The sequence below is a fragment of the Telopea speciosissima genome, chromosome 5 (genome assembly GCF_018873765.1).
Source record: "Telopea speciosissima isolate NSW1024214 ecotype Mountain lineage chromosome 5, Tspe_v1, whole genome shotgun sequence".
Lineage (NCBI taxonomy): Eukaryota > Viridiplantae > Streptophyta > Magnoliopsida > Proteales > Proteaceae > Telopea > Telopea speciosissima.
Window position 1 is genome coordinate 23,406,971 of NC_057920.1, and position 17,549 is coordinate 23,424,519.

Sequence of the window (17,549 nt, forward strand, 5' to 3'; positions counted from 1 at the left end):
GGGTATGATGAGATAATTCCAATTCCATACGAAAATATTTTCGAATGAAATTATTTCCAAGAATTACATTGCATTGCATAAATAGAAAACATAAATTCTTAGAATTGTAAATTTATGTTTGCTTAACCAAATTTAAACATGTTTATCCTTATATTCAATCTTGGCTTCCATAAAAACTTATGTTGAAACTGCTTTATTTTCTTAAGTAATTAATTTTTTTATTCATCCAAAAAAAAAAAAAAAATCAGATAGGAAGAATTCAAGTAGGATGAGTTAAAGAAAATGGGCCGTTACTTGTTACTGGGCCAAATACAGATACCTTGTAAGCCCATTACCATCAAACGTGGATTCATAAATCCTAATGGAAATAGTCAAATTCATTTCGCAAGGCAAACACTAACAAGCTCATGTATAAAAAACGCAGCATCCAATGCCATAATCCAAGACTACATGTCAAATGCAGACCAAAATAATTACATAAACAATGTTGACGCTATCACCAATTTTGGCTCGGATGACCACAGCTCTGCAAAAATGGATGGAATCCACCTCAAAATAGAAGATTTCGATGGGTTGATTCTGATCATTCACTCCAATACTGAGAGACCAAAATAAAACTTACAGCCTCTACCAAATAAATAAATTACAGAAAATGTAGCAATACTATTGAAATCTAGTGAACAACTTGCTCAAGGATACTTAAAACATGTGACGAAAACTAGTGATTCCATGCATCCTACACAGTTACAATTAAAGCCCTGCCAACCATAAATTGTGATGGACTAGACCAACTAAAATAAAGTTGAAAAGGTGAAAAAAAATAAATTTAAAACATGTGACCAATAAAACCAAACGAAAAATGACTACTACAATTGAGGTTATTCAATTATTAAAAAAAAAATTACTGTACAATGCATGACAAAAGTAGATGGGAAATCACCTAGTTGATTATAGGAAGACATTATAAACAACCCCATCCCCATACGTCAGTGCTGAGCCCGTTTGAGAACTGAAAATAATCCACCAGATCTCTTCTCATCATCTCCAACCTGTTCAACAGAAATGGGTGCATTAACATCAGGGTTATGGAAATTTCTAACAAGGGATTATATTAGTCCTTTTGGTAGTACAAACCTCCTTGGCTATTCGCTGTAGAAACTCTATAATATCAGAAAAGTCAGGTCTTAAGCTTGGGTCTTGCTGCCAGCATCTCTCAAGCAGCTCCACAAGTTTTGGATGAGTGTTCTTTGGAATTGTGGGCCGTAGACCCTGACAATCATGTCATTAGAAGTGAAACGTTATATTTTTGGGTGTCAAAATGTTCCATCTAGCCAGCCAACAAGGCACAGAATAAAAAAAATTATTCAGGAGGTATATCTTAATGACTGGAGTTATGTTCAGCATCAAATATAAATTTCTTAAAAAAGGTGCAAATGGAAGCTTCACATGGTGGTGGACTGAAAGACTTTAACAAGGTGAATTTTCAATATTAAGATGGTATTGGATGTCCAGCATTGAGATTCTCATCTTACTATTTCACACAAAAACAATATCAATTTAAGACACTTGTTTCCCTTAGTAAGTATTCATTTTCCCCCCCTCCATTTTTTATATCTATGGTCGGTTTGCTCTGACCCCATAAGCTATATTACCCAGGTAGAGCAAAGATATGACAAAGGTCTATCATTTTATACTTAAAAGAGAAGTGTATAGGTGAAAGGCCCTGGTTTATTTTTATTTGATTTATCTCAACAAAATCAGCTTTCATGAAAAAACAAGAAAGCTAAGTAATAAAGTTTAAAACAGTGAGTCAGTGAAGAGTGGATCCATTCTACTGCATGTGTACAAATCACAGAGAATGGCAAAATGAATACCTTTTGCACCACACCTACAGCTGCTTGTAATGGAGTTAAGAACTCATATGGGATCTGGAAAATCAATCATAATGAATAAAGTCTGGTTAATAAAGTAGAGAATGCCATGCAACATGATCAATTTGGAAAAGGAAGGTGCACAAGACAATTGTGAAACTCCATCCAGTGCCATATATATAGCAATATTACCTTCCCTGTTAACAGCTCCCAAAGCACGATTCCAAAACTGAACACATCAGCCTTGTGATCATACGGATTGTGTTCTATGACCTACAATGCATAACACAGATTAATTTTAGTTGACAAGGAAATACCATTAACCCCCCCCCCCCCTCTCCCCAAACAAATAACTAAGCTCTTTATCTTTTTTATAGTTAGGCCCCAAGGAGAGTTGAACTCATGACCTCTTAATTTGACGTGTTGCTCCTTATCAACTGAGCTACCCCACCCCCACCCCCCTCCTTGGGGTTAAATAAACTGATTATAATTATAAAACTAAGTTCTTTATCTACCCATTCAGTACAATGGTAAAAACAGTTTGAAATACAAGAAAATTGTATGGCTTTCGAAACCGAAAAGATTTTGAATCAGTCAGCACATCACCATTCAGATTCACCTACCATATGATGCAGAGCACTTCCTTGGACCGGGCCGAGTCTGTTTGATAACCCAGACCGAGAACCGGGTCCAATTGGTTTTTTGGGTCCAGTAGCATTTTAGGAATATATTTTATTTGGGAGGATAATATCATTTTATTTTATCTTTATTTTAGAAAGATGGATAACATTAGTTGTAGTTGGTTTCAAAGTCTGTTTTAGAGTTTGTTTCAGTTTTAAAGTCCAGTTAGGAGTCTTTTGATTTTCTTTTATTTATATCTGTAAACTATTGTTGGATGGACAGATTTGATAATGGCTTAGAAGCTTGAGTTTGGTTGAGCACCTTTGTGGCTTGTGCGATCTCCCCCCTCTCACCTCTTCTTTCCTCCCCGTCCCCAGTGATACCTTTCTTCTTCTCCTTGTTCTTCTTCCTTCTTTTCTTCTGAAGAATTAGAGAATAATGGCTTGTGACCTTATGTCCACAGCCTTCTTTATTTATAATAGACTAGAGAATGTTCTAGAATAAGCACAAGTACAAGAATACCCCTAAGGGATAAAATAAGACAAAAATATCCTTGTACCCCAAATTACAACACTCCCCCTCAAGTTGGTACATAGATGTCAATCATGTCCAACTTGGAAATAATTAGATGAAAAACTTTACTATATAAGCCTTTAGTGAACAAATCTGCCAATTGCTGTGTGGAAGTGATAAAAAGAACACAAATGATGTCTTGTTCTAACTTCCCCTTGATGAAATGGATTTGATTTGCCATTAGGATTTATGAATCCATGTTTGATGGTAATGGGCTTACTGCATATCTGCATTTGCCTCAATGTATTAAACTCTTCCTACTTGATCTAATGACACTTTTCTTGAATTCTTAAACACTCCCTATTGGGTTCACTATGGGGCCATCCCAATACCAAATACCCAAGTTACAAAGGAGTGACAAATTCTGTAATTTATCACAAGTTCTTAAGGGAAATGGGAAACCTGTAATAAACCAGAATTTGAGAGGGTTATTGGGTAACTCAACAGAAAAGGACACAAGTGGGGATTATATTTATTAATGGGGGTTAGACTTGGAAGTGACTCAAAAAGAAGGGTAGGGAGTAATAAAGGAGAGGAGGGGATAGTTTTGAAACTAAAAGAGTAAAATAAAAAGGGTAAATTACATTTTAGGTGCCCAATCTTTGATAAAAGTACCTTCGGGGTGCCCCATTTTTTAAAAAGTTTCATTTGGGGTTCCTTGTGAGCTTTAGTTCTACCCTAATTTAGGTGTATTTCTAATTTTACCCCTCTCAATCTCATCCCATCTCTAATCCATCTTCACCTCTATTTCGACTTCTACCTTCACCGTGGCCGCCACCACCACTACTAATGTCGTCGCCACCTCTACTCACTCCCTCCCTCCCCTCCCTGCTTCTCATTAATGTTTCCTGTGCAAAGATAGCATCTAACGAAAAGCTTCCCTGTTGATATGAATTCGAGGTTTTTGGCTTCAATTCTCAGCTCAACATTAAGAGAAGAAAGGTGTTTATAAGAAACAGCCATCGATTCTGAAACAGATAGAGAGGCGTTTTCACTTGTTTTTGAATTGTGAAGAATGTGTTTGCAGAGATGTGTTGTATTTATAGGAAAGTGCACTTTGCTTTGGAGGTAGCCACCTATGTATATAAAGAAATGGAGGAAATCCTTCGCTCAATTTCCCAAATCTTTGTTTCTTCATTCTACTGACCAATATAAAATGAAGGATAACTCATATCCATTCATTCACCTGAAAGGTTTCATGGTAAGTTCATAGAGCCACAATAATACCGAGACAAGGGGGCCGGAGAGTAACGCATAGGCGGGTGTGGAAAGGGGTGTCAACGGGCCAGGCTGGGTCAGGTTTTCCCTAAACCCTAACCCTAACCCAACCCTAGGGGTCTTAAATTGGACCCAAGCCCAGCCCAGCCCTGTCAGGGCCTTACAATCCCTCAACCCAGGCCCGGCCCTGCCAGGGTATACCCTAGCCCGACCCGGACCTGATTGACCCTGATTGGGCCGGGTAGGGTCGGGTTGGCCGTGATTGACCTAAATGACCCTTTCTTTTTTCTTCCTCTTTCCTGCTGCTGAGTTTCTCCATTTGTGTTTTCTCTGTTTTCTGATTTGGGCAGATTTTTGTTTTTATGGGTTAGCAAGTTATTAGACGCTTCAAGCCTTTCTTGTTCTCCCTGATTTTCAGTTTCTTTGCAATGGGTACTTGGCTTTTGTTGATTCTTCAGCATTTTGTGTTCTTGAGTAGAAAGAAAGAGGTTTTATGGTCTTCTGTGTTATTCAGCTTTTCTACGAAGGCCGCTACAGTTTTTTTCTCAAAACAAAAAAAACACAACACTTCTCTTCAATGTTTCTTTCTTTGTATTTTGTTTCTAGAATCTATCTTTTAATTTCTAGAATAGCCTTGATCAAACCAGCATATAACATCTTAGAAGAATCCCAATACCACAGTCCACACTCCCAACCCAAAAACTTTTATCAAATTAAAAATATTTACACACACATACATGGGTAAGAGAGAGAGAAAGAGAGAGGATCTGAACGCACGATTTCCAGCCATGAAGGAATGAATCGAAGGCTCGAGGGAGAGAATAAGATTTGAGCTATTGAGAGATTTGCTGCCTTCAGCGGCTGCCCTTTCCCCTTTAGTGATTAGGATTTGATGTAGGGTTTTGGTTTATGTTTTTTAAATTTTACTTTGTGTGTTTTATAATGCAATACAGGGCCGACGGAGGTGGAAGCGAAAGTGGAGGTGAAGATGGGTGAGGGGTGGGAGTGGGGTTGAGGGGTAATTTTGGAAATTTGTCTATTTTAGAAAGTGTAATAAACTTATTGAATTCAAATTAATCACTCAGACTGTATGTAAATAACCCAAATCCTGTCCCCCCCCCCCCCCCGGAAAAAAAAAATCAAATCAAATTGAAATTATTGGTAGGAAGCTTTAAAGTTTCAGTAAAGCTGCAACACACAACTAAGAAAATAGACTGTAAGTCAAAAATGAAGTCAACAAACTGCTCACCTCAGGAGCCATCCAACGATATGTTCCAGTTTCCGCTGTCATCACTCCTGACTGAGATTGCACCCGGGCAACTCCAAAGTCAGCAACCTTGACAACCTGAACCACAGAGCTTCTGCTAGTTTAGACAAACTATGGAAACAGAAATGCCTTAAACATACTGCAGCTCTAAAGATAGTTGATCTCAACAAAATGACAGTTATTTTTTACAACAGATTAGAGACGACATTCACACAGTTGTGAGCAGAAAACAGTGTGTTGTTCCAGACAAGATGCAATCACAATGATCAAAATTAATCTAAACAGGGCTGAATGATGAAGCATAGTAGGAAATTTTGACATATATAGACCAAAATACACCAAACAATTTCCGTTTACACAAACAGACACAAAAACCTACTGGGATTTAATTAGTATGATGGTATGATACACCGGCAGAAATTTCAACATCTGCCATAACCAATGTTCAGAAAACTGAAATTGCATCTTCAGTTCAAACAGAAAGGGCACTTCATTGTATTAGAATTCATTGCCATCAAATTTTTATCCACAACTGCCACATCTACTGTTGACAGCTTTACCACAACCAATAACAACTTAATTTAGATTCCTGAAAAACTTTGATTTTCTTGTTTTAGAACAACGCTCCATGTTGATTTTCTCTGTATATTAACTCAGTTTTTTGACAATGTTTTCACATTGACATCATATCTGTGCTAAATTTTAAAAAACATAAAATCAAGAGAGGAAGTTCAGAAAAGAAAAATGGGTATTTTTTTTAAGGACCACAACTGTCTTGCAAGAGTGTAGAAAACCAAGACTTGACAAATTGCTATCTGTTTAATCCCCCATAAATGTGAAGAAATCTAGCAGCAAGCAAAAAATCTTAGATTGCTCCAAGCATGGTTTATCAACCAGTCAAAGGTCCATAACCCCAAAAATCTAGCAGCAAGCAAATGTAATATCTTAAGTAGCTTAAAAGATATTTGAAAGGATAAAAACTTGAAAATTGCACCCACCGCCTGGATTTTTGTTCTTGAACTGGGGGGTTGATTTTTTAACTATTTTTATTGGATTCAAATAGGGGGTATTTGCTTATTTGTAAATAATATCTTAAGTAACTTAAATGATATTTGGCATAAATAAGTGTCTGTCCTGGTTTCGAGCCAGGTTTACTCAAGTTTCGATGGGGATAAGTGAATTTATATTAGGTGTTCAGGATGAAACTTGTGAAATTACCAAAATATGGTCGAAACTTTGTTGAAACAGGTCGAAACCATGGGATTTTTGAACTCCTAGAATATCTCGTCTCGGACTCCTATGAAACCGAGACATCTCAGTCAAAACTTCAAGTTTCCACCGAGATTTGTTTCCATGGGTTATATTGTGATTGCAAAGCCATTCAGCACGACTGCACTAAACACGTTGGAGTCAACCATCATTTTGTAAAGGAAAAACTCCAATTGGGATGGCCTTTGCACACCATTTGTCAAAACAAAGAGAACAATTGGCTGATGCCTTAACCAAAGGAATTTCCACACACTTCCATAATTTATTAAACAAGCTGGGCATCTGTGATATCCATGCTTCAACTTGGGAGGGAGTGTTACAATAGTTAGTGAGGGAAGTCTGGGTACAAAGAGGTAAATTGTATATGGGGGACAATAACAGAGTTTACAAGGGTAAAGTTGTAACTTCATTAAGTAAATAATATATAAAGGAGAGGAGGTCGATGACTGCTCTCAAACTCTGCTCCCTCCATTGTTTCTGTTTCTCTCCATTTACTTGCATCTCTCACTAAACTCTATTATACACTCAACTATAAAGATTCGAACTGTGAGACACTTGATAGTTGATCCAATGATTAAATGCACAAAACCGCAGATTCTGAACAACAATTGTTGCCAAGATAATGATCACGTAAATACGAAGTGATGTTTGTAAACACAATGGAAAGTGGACCTGTTTCATCCAATGGCTGAAATGGATTTAACAGCCCGACCATTTTTTCAGAACAGTCAGATAGTTAAATAATAAATAAGAATAAAAAGCATACCAGGTTCCTATAGCTCTTAAATTTTGCCTTTATTCTTGTGCTACACTCAGCCCTGAGACCCAAGGCCCAATGATCTAATCATTGGTTCAAGAAGGCTGTTTGAATGGTATTTGACCAATTCAACGTTTTTCAGCAAAGAGGAGTCCCAATTGTTACTAAAACCATTACAGGGAGCAGTTGGTACAATAGCATTCCAACATCTGGACCGATTAGGAACTGTTACATGTAAATCCTATACATATTGACAAGAAAATTTAAAGTTACAACACAGGCACCAAATAAATGAATAAATATGAATAAAAGGCAACATTTGCAAGATGATTCAAGGGAGTGGATATCCAGCACAGCAGCTATAACTGCCAACTGCCATGGGCAGTTCACTTAGCACGCAAATGTAGAGACATACACTGTCAATATAATGCTCTTAGAATTGTTTGAAAAAGTAAAAATTTATTTAAAGAACATCAAAGGTTGAGAAAAGGAGGAAAGCCTACACGTGGGGTCCATTCAGTTAGACAACAAAAATTGACAACCCATGGCTTTCCAGGGAATTCTCCATCTATCCAATGTCAGAATGACTGAATCATCACTCCGTGTAGCACTAGGTAGGCACCAGGCTGGAAACCATTATGGCACTGTGCTAGAAACCTTTTCCATGCTTAAGAGAGGGAGAAAAAAATAAATGCAAAACGCGAAAAAAAAAATGTTCGCCGATAATAACTAGACTCTAAAATTTTCAAGAATATGTCTCCTAATACTATATGTTAAAGAATACTAAATAGTGAAAGGAATAATAAACTCGTGGTATAGATGTTTAAGCGAATTTCTTACTTCATTTTCGTCCATCAGAAGATTGGCAGCCTTCAGGTCTCTGTGGATTATATTGTTTTGGTGCAAGTAGTTCATTCCCTTGGAAACATCAACTGCTACTTTGAGTAAGGATGGCAGCTTAAACACACCCTTTTGTTTATGTAGAAAATCATACACACTTCCACCAGACATAAATTCTGAATGAGAAAATCATAAAACAAACAAAAGCAAAGCATTAAAGAAAGTTAGATGAATGATCATGCCGGGGGACTGGCCCATAATGATATCAAACTCAAGAGGGCATCAAATATGTTCAGTACTCAGTGCAGAGATACATGTTCAACTGCTGGACTATTTACCTGTTACAATGCACAAGGTTGGAGGTCGGGTACATGCACCTATGAACTGCACCACATTCTTGTGCCGAACTTTCCTGCAAAGGACCAAAAGGAGAAAGTCAGAAAGCTGAAATGTATGAGAAATATGTATGAAAATGCACAAAGAACTTCCTTTTGAATAGTTTTAAATTGGAAGGAAAGTGCATACGATTTAATGCATGTTGAGAATACATGGAATTCAATAATACAATAAATCATGCACAACAGGATGTCTGGTAAAATCTTTTAATAGTTTAAGTACAAAACATTTAAGGATAGCGAAAACTATTTTCTATTATTTGAGCGTGAATACGATTTAACTAATTTTATGGAACAAGGATGTTGATGATGGTCTCAGGCATAGTTGTCACAGTGACTAGGCGACCCAAGGCGTTGGAGTGCCTAGGCATCACTTAGGCTCCCTAGACGTTATATGACTATATGTAATATAGCAATGATAATTTTATATAATTACACTTATTATATGCAACACAAACGGTATCTCACTGCAATATGATATAATTATGCTAGTAATAACCTAATATGGGAAAACCAACATATAATAAACAAAACATAGGGATATAATATAAGCATATTCATCAAAAACAACAAAACAATAAACATAAACGTAAACTCATGAAGTTTCAAAAAGGCATAATGTCGCCTTGGACCAAGAAAGAGCGCCTAGATGACTCCTTGACAACTATGGTCTCCGATAAGCCAACATCATGTCTAACTCAGTTCCTTAGACAAGGTTTTGGCAAATCTTATACTTTTAAAATTTTCCCTTTTTGTCAATGATCACAATGCTGTGATAGTGGTTGTGGGGGTAAGGCTGCGTACATTATGACCCTCCTCAGACCCTGCAGTGGCAGGAGCCTCATGCACTGGGTACGCCCTTTATCACAATGTTGTGATAGGTTATTGAAAACAAGGCTTAAAACAATGACATAACAGTCAAAACAGCAAGTAGCCTTAATGGTCATCGTTATAGTCAAAACAACTTTAACTACATTAAACTCGATGCAACCAAGTCAACTAAGCCTTTTCTCAAGTGAATGAGGTAGGCTACATAGAAGATAGAACCTATTTTGGCTTTTGAACTTCTTTTTTTATATAAATTTTTTTTTGGGGGGGGGGGGGTTAAAATGGCATTCAACATAACCATATTATCATGGTCACTATTTTGTTAAGGTTTTCTTTTCCCAATTTTTTACTCAATTAGTCTAACATTTTATGAACAAATAAATATTCTTTTCCACCGTCCTGCAAAGATAGTCCTTTCCCATTTTGGCTGTCCCAAATTCTTTATCTATCTCACTTTTTTTTTTTTTTTTTGGGTGGGGGGTGGGGGGAATAAATAATCTATTACAAAGAGAAGGAAAAACAGGTATTCCCAAAAGGAGGGGGAGAAAGAGAAAAAAACATACAAGAATACAACTTACAACGACCAGCCTTTATAGGGGGGAGAGGGATGGGTTTGTAAAAGAGAAGGGGAAAGACCAAGGTTTTAAGTATCCTTCCGTATCTACCGATAATAACCAATACGTATTGTATCTTTAAGGTACCGATACGAAGCTAAAATCTTTGGTATTAGTACATGTACAAAACCTCATCCTTTATATATAATCAATTGAATGCACTAGTCTCGTCATACTTTGTTATACATGATATATTTTACAAATTACTTATTTACAGTGTTTTATGCTTCAAAACTGTATTTTGCATATATCCTAAGAATTTCCATATGTTTCTTGACCATTTCCATACATATCTAGCGTATCTTACTTCTCTTCGATATAATATGATATGTCTCTTAAAATCACCAATCCGATAACATACCCAATAGAATGGAACTAAAGATCTGGTGAAGGGATCTAGATTCTAGACTTGGAGATCCACCTCCTGAAGTTACACTCCCACTAGATATGAGAGAAATGGCACCACCAAAACAGAAGACAACAGGATTTCCTGACGAAGGACATATCAACCCAAGTCCACTCTCTATCAAAAGGAAAATTCGCCATCTTCGGGGCTAGCAATTCCCAAGAAGGCCATTCAAAACTGCGGAGGTAATGTAGTCCTAAATAGATAGGAGATCTACTAGGAGCCAAACAATCAGGACCTGTTGAACTGCTGGTTCGATGGGGGCAGAATTGAGATTTTAGGTCAATCTTAGGGTTAGGATTAGGATAATAGGAATGTGTCTTATATGGTAAAGCTAGGCAGGTGTAGGGGAGTCTAATGAACTAGGTTTTATGGGTTTTCGATGGGTAGAAATAGGTTAGATGGATTTGGGCAGCAGCTAGGGTTAGGGTTTTGAAAGGTGGAAGATAATGGAATCTAGGGTTTATAATAACCGGAAATCAGGTGGTTGAATGGGATTAATAGTTAGGTCGAGTGTGGGTAGGGTGGAGGGGAATGTTTACTGAAAGTTACTGCTAAATCAGATGGTTAAATATGGAGTTATGAAGGTTTCCTAGTAGAGATAGGAGAGAAGGATAAAAGTGTAATTTCAGACAATCGGCTGGGTGGATGGTACTAAAATTTGGATCGAGTCTCTCTTAGGGTATGAGGAAGATTCGATCAAAATTTTAACAGGTTCTAACGGTTAGATTTGGCTGGGCAGAATTCTCGTGAAAAGCACCTTGCATGTGACCTTCTAGAAGGGAAGAAGAGTAGTTGCAGGTTTTAGGGTTCTAACGGATCTATGGTATTAATGGTGGATGAGGAAGGTAGTAAGGATTGAGTATTGGCAATGGGGATCGATAGGGGTGGGGTTTAGAGGATTAGGAGAAGGGTGATTGCTAAAGCCGTAAACTACTTACTTGTAATTGCAGGTCTTCAATGGCAACAACTTGAAGACAAATAGCAGATCCTCCCGGTCTACAAGACGCAAGGAGTCAACTGGAGATCCACCAGTCCCTTATAACAGATCCTCCCGGTCTACAAGATGCAAGAGTCAACCGGAGATCCACCAGTCCCTCCACCTTGATATGACTCACAAGGCAACACTCAACAGAGCAGGACAATAGCAGCAATGGCAGCAAGCAAGAGTTTTTTTTTATTAATCAAATTCGTGTTCAATACTTTGCCCCCTTACAACCTTATATAAAAGACTCAAAATTAGACTCCTACACTAAAAAGGAAAGGCCTAACCCAATCCTTAACCTATTAGGTAACTTAAACTGACTAGGAAACTGAAATAGACTCAAAATAGAGTCCTAATCTAGTCCAACTAAACAATTAAAAGACAAACTACTAAAATCACTTAAATTGAACCACTGCTTCAAACCAGCTTCGGACCGGTTCAATTTAAAACATTAAAAACATGAAAATAAAACTAAGTATAGGACTAAAACATCTAATCCCGTATGCAACCTAATTACCCATATTTTAGGTCCATAAAAGTGGCCTATTACATAGAAACCCCATGGGATCAAAGGCCCAACATGTATATAACCCAACCCTAGACGTACTCTTAATAAAATAAACCCATTTCGATGATGAATCTGCATCAGGAGGAGAATGAGCATTCAAAAAAGAGATGGTCCACCTCTTTGATGGCATTCCAACACGGGCAATATTGAGGAGTGACTGTGATCTGCCGGTGGATGAGAAATGGGTAAGTAGGGAGGCAACGGGTGAAGATCCTCCTAATGGTTAAACTGTGGCGAGGGATGTGCTTCTTGAACTATACCAAATTGCACCAAACTGTCAACACCTCCTTGAGCCCTGATGAGCTCCCAAGCCAAGGAAGCACTGAAGAGACCAGACGGAGTAGAAGACCAAGTAACAATATCACCACTACCCCTGCGCCTTCTAGGGATGCTCAGGAGAGCATTCCACATGCAGAAAAAGAGGGGGAAGGGGAAGGGGGAGAAGTAGGTCAATCACCCTGACGAATGATGTATGAAATCATGCCAAATCTATCATGCCCGGAGCTATAAATAGCTCTGTCTTGGACGGAGTGAAGGAGAACACCGTGAGGGTGCCAGTGATCCAGCCAGAATCTAGTAGAGGAGCCATCATCAACCTGGGAAGATATGACCCCCACGGGAAGGGGTCTGAGCTTCAGGAACTTTCTCCAAACCCAAGAGCTAGTCCAAATAGAATCCTTGCACAGGGGGGCAGGAGTAGAACCAGACAACCCAAATACTCTTATGCTTAAACACTATCTTCCAAATTAGCTTGGGGATACTAGCATGTTTAACATCTTTGATTCTCCTTAAACCAAGGTCCCCTTCATCTTTTGGGAGGCCGACAAAGGCCCAATTGATAGAGTGCAGGAATCTAGAAGAATCACAACCCTTCCATAGAAAGGCACTCATGAGAGAGTCCAACTTCGAAATGGTGGAGTGAGGAAGCCCAAAATGTCGGACCAGTAGCTATATGAGGACTGGATAACTAATCTAATCAGCTCTAGACGGTCGGCATATGAGAGAAGCTTGCCTTTCCATAGATGAAGCCTTCTACACAAACGGTCTAGAATGGGGGTGCAGTGGGGGGCAATCAACCGAAAATGGATCAAAGGGAGGCCCAAATACTTGACCGACAGCCGGCCCAAGGAAAAACAAACAATTCTTTCAGACTAGTACTAACCTCCTCAGAGACACTAGCAAGGAAAAGCAGGAATTTGGGGAGGTTAACATGGAGGCTAGACATATTTTCAAAGAGGCACAAGCAAGACATATTGCACACAATCGAAGAGGAGTCAGCTTTGGAGAAGATCAAAAGGTCATCAAGTCATCGGCAAAGGCCATCTCAGAAATTACGAAATAGACTTTATGAAGTTTACTATTTTTCCCTCTTGCACATTCATTTATTACTTCCAGCTCAAAGAGAGTTTAAAACAATAATGAAGGGCAATAATGAAAAATTTTATAGGCTTTTAAAAGCATTAAACAGTTCTCCTTTGGGCTTTTCCGAAGGGAATCGTCATTGTGGGACAAAGGGAGTATTCAGTATAAAACAAGAAGGGCTTTTAGAGACAAAATTATCATTAAATGCTAAATTGTCAAAAGATTCACTAAAAGCTAGAGTCTGGCAAGTGGAGTCATAAAGTACAACTGCACAAGTTACAACTGTTGCTCCCTCCACTCAATACAGTGGGATCCTCTCTTTCTCCCTTCTTGTATTGTCGATGCCCACCTCTCTCAAGCAAGTCCACAACCTAAGTCAGAGATCTCCAAATCTATTTCCTCAGGACAGAGTAATCCCACAACTTACAAATACACAACAACTGAGCCTTATCCCAACAATCCCACAACTTACAACTGGAGACCTCCAAATCTCTCTCCCTCTTTCTCTCTCTCTGACAAAGCAAGGCTGTGAGCTGCAAAATGCAACCTAAGACAGAGATCTATAATTTCCCCGACCCCCCACCCCAATTCAAACGATCAAACCCAACCCCAACTGGAAAAACGGATTCCAACTTTGGTTGAAATTTTGTCTGTCATTGAATGAAATCAAAAATGGATTTGATCCATGACAGCAACATTAGCATCATTAGATCATAAGGACCAATGCTGGGATCAGCCTCTAAACCAGTATAGTGTTGTAGTTTTGTTCTGTTTTGATGCAGTGTAATGGGATGATCCTTTAGTCTAATCAGACCTGATCAGCACACCTTTCTACTTCCTTGATTTCTATAGAAAATTTCATAATTGTTTGCAGGAAATGAAAAGAAACGAGAGTGGGGTCAAAACCTAAGAGTTGGCTTCTTTCTTTGGCAAGGCTGTATTAGTGAAACCACTTCTAAAGAAGACAATGATCTTAACATTTCAAATTTTTAGATAAGTCGTCTAGTTCCTTCTCACGGTCATTTTGCGAGAATATATGATTTTACAATTTTTGTATGCAATAGTAATTTTCTTGCAAAATGCCCAAACGCCGATGATAGTTTAAAAAAAAAAAAGGGATAATGGCTATTATGACAAGTAATTGAATAGCAGTTGTATATCCTAGGACTGATATGCTATCAGCAGTAATAATGGCCATCCCAATAGCTATTATTAAAAGCAACTTGTTAGCCAGTGATCGTGCAAACCCAGTATGAAACAAATAACTAAGATTTATCCATCGAAATGAATACTTTATCCATAAAAGAGGAATTTAGAAAGCAAGTTCAATCATTAGATATATCAGGAAAACAGCTCCCAGTTTAAAAGAACATAAAAACTCTTTGGACTAGTATGACGAGAACTCTCAAGTCTTAACTAGTAAAACGCATTAGGGAGCAGCATTTTTTCCAATTCATTAGGCTGTACTTTCAGCTTGGTCAGAGCTTGAAATCATGACTGAAGCCTGCACTTCTTTCTAGACTAGTTAAAATAATGTTTTGATACTAGCATTACAGAAGAATCCAAGTTGGGATATGGTGCAAACTATTCCAAAGATGAAAGAATAAATTGGAAAACTGCCAACTCATGCCACTCAGGAAAAGAAGCATATTAACTAAACAAACCTCATAATAAATACTTCCTGGGCAAACTCCCTCTGCATATCCTCATTTATACGCTCAGGCTTTAGGACTTTAATAGCAACCTCCTGGCTATAGTATGTACCTTTATACCTGAATCGGTTGAAAGATATAACCAAGCAATCATCATACTCTGACAATAAATGAAACAAACCTCATCCTATTACATATTTGCATGATCTGAATCCAATCCAAAATATGTTGAACCTGATGTCACTGAATGCAAGTTCAAATCCTATAGGACCTTTGACTCTATTCCGATGGGCCTACCCTTAACTTGGAGGATATTAATAAATGGATCTGCCTGAATCGGGTAAGGTTCAAACCCACCTTAATCGGATTGAATCTTATCAGATTCAGATCACAAATCTATTAATTGACAGACCTAGAATTCATACAACCTAAAATTTATATACAATCAGAACACGGAATCTAGAATAATGAGAACTTACAGATCGCCATAGGACCCGGATGCAACTTTGTTTTCAAATTTTAACAGCCTGATATCAATTTCCCAGACATCAGTCCCATCAGTAGGTATTTTTACATGATCAGAAATGGGATCACATCCGGTTTGCCCATGCTGGCTGACAGAAGACAAGGTATGGGGCCTCAACCAAGATTGCTTCTGCAGAGTGAACTCTCAATTATCATCTACAAACAGATGCAATACCCATGCTAGAGAAATTTGAACCAAAAATAAAAACCACAATTTCAAACTCAGACAAAATTCCATGCACTTGAAGCCTTCAGCATGTCATAAACATTTAATTATATTTTGAGAGTATAAACAAATCTATTCTTGTTCATGATTAAGATATATTTATAATGGTGTGCTAATTCTTGCAGGAGCATACATTTTTATGGATCTGTTGAGTATTGTATAGAGGTAGAGAACCACTAAAAAAAATAAATATGGAAGAGAGAGAGAGAACACAAAATAGGGTTTTGGTTTCTATCCTTTGCAAGATTATCATTCATTTAGAAGTGAATCACAGACAGGGACTATAACTCCTAGCAATGTATACTCAACTCTTTGGTTTGTATCTGGCTTACTAATCAATAATCGTCAATTTACATGTATTGACACACAAGCACTCATGGATTCCATTCATTTGATTAGCAAAATACATCAAGTGATCAATACCTAAGCTTCGATATTGAAGCTATGAATATAAGGTAAAATACTTAAGGAGCATCAAATCTATGTCCAAAGAATGATAATAAAAATATGGGAAGCAGTTTTCTGTATGGGAGTGTGGCCTACGCCAGCATTCCCATGTGTCTATCTCTCTCCTCCTTAAAACAAGGGGATAGAGGTGTCTTTTCACATGGGGAGGAGAGAGATAGACTCATGGGAGTGCTGGCATAGGCCACACTGAGAACTTTTTCCCTAAAAATATTTCAAGAAAGACTCCAATTTATTGCATTCTTTCAATTTGCTTTTAAGAACCTATAACTTCAACCTGAACATGACACCAACTGCAACAAAATTTAAAAAGCCCAGATGTGGGAGGTCACCTAGGCATCGCCTAGGCGTCGCCTTGGATGCCCTGCCCTGCCTTGTGACCTAGGTTATTGTGTTGTTTACTCTTTTAGATTATATTAAATTGATTCTTTTCTAACCCTCAATTGGTTTGTGTACAATACTATGAAGTATTGCACTACATGGAATCATGCTTAATGCATGTAAAATAAAAACAGACGGGAAAATTACTTGTACACCCCATGTACTATTGCCCAATTGCTTAATACACCAACCTTTTCAAACAATTACTTGACACCCCCTGAAACCTGACGGTGTGAGTCTGCTCTTAGTGGTTGAATGGAAAAGTCCGTTTTACCCTTATGAGTTATTCAATTGAAACTTATGAAGTTAAATGACCAACTTACCTGCAAGTCTGCAACCACACTTCCTGCTGCAACCCACCCCTACCCTCTGAACTTCACGCCACCCTCGTCGCCATCCTCCTCTCCACCCTTGTCCTTACCATCGCGGCCGTCCTACTCTCCAGTGGCCATGTATAACCCATGATCCCTCTGCAAGGGCTTTGTGCACATCGAACCTGAGTGAGAGCTTGATAAGAAATGTGCCATTTGCTTGAGACATCATAATGTAGTTCTAGAAAGGGTAAAGCCCTACTAGAAGCCAAGTAATCCAGGACCAGTCAAACAGCTGGTCGATTGGGCTGGTTTGGGAAATTAGGTCAAAATATAGGGTTAGGGTTAGGGTAATGAAGGTAAGTCTTATTTAGTAATGGTAGGCAGGTGTCTAGGAATATATTGATGTGGTTTA

General features: G+C 38.2%; 1 protein-coding gene across 2 annotated transcripts in view; it reads right to left on the reverse strand.

The window, feature by feature from the left end:
• Window positions 1-668: 668 nt before the first annotated feature.
• The window catches only part of LOC122662080 (serine/threonine-protein kinase STY46-like), a 64,683-nt gene continuing 47,802 nt past the window's right edge, over window positions 669-17,549 (reverse strand). Inside the window, exons 8-16 of one of the 2 annotated variants that reach the window (XM_043857638.1) lie at window positions 15,706-15,881; window positions 15,239-15,346; window positions 8,755-8,828; window positions 8,417-8,592; window positions 5,533-5,628; window positions 2,064-2,144; window positions 1,875-1,928; window positions 1,135-1,269; window positions 669-1,049 (exon numbers count right to left, since the gene is read on the reverse strand). In XM_043857638.1, the coding sequence (XP_043713573.1) occupies window positions 987-1,049; window positions 1,135-1,269; window positions 1,875-1,928; window positions 2,064-2,144; window positions 5,533-5,628; window positions 8,417-8,592; window positions 8,755-8,828; window positions 15,239-15,346; window positions 15,706-15,881 (963 nt within the window). In that variant the 3' untranslated portion in view covers window positions 669-986. The remainder of the gene's footprint in view (window positions 1,050-1,134; window positions 1,270-1,874; window positions 1,929-2,063; window positions 2,145-5,532; window positions 5,629-8,416; window positions 8,593-8,754; window positions 8,829-15,238; window positions 15,347-15,705; window positions 15,882-17,549) is intronic. The other variant, XM_043857639.1, reaches the window with a different exon arrangement.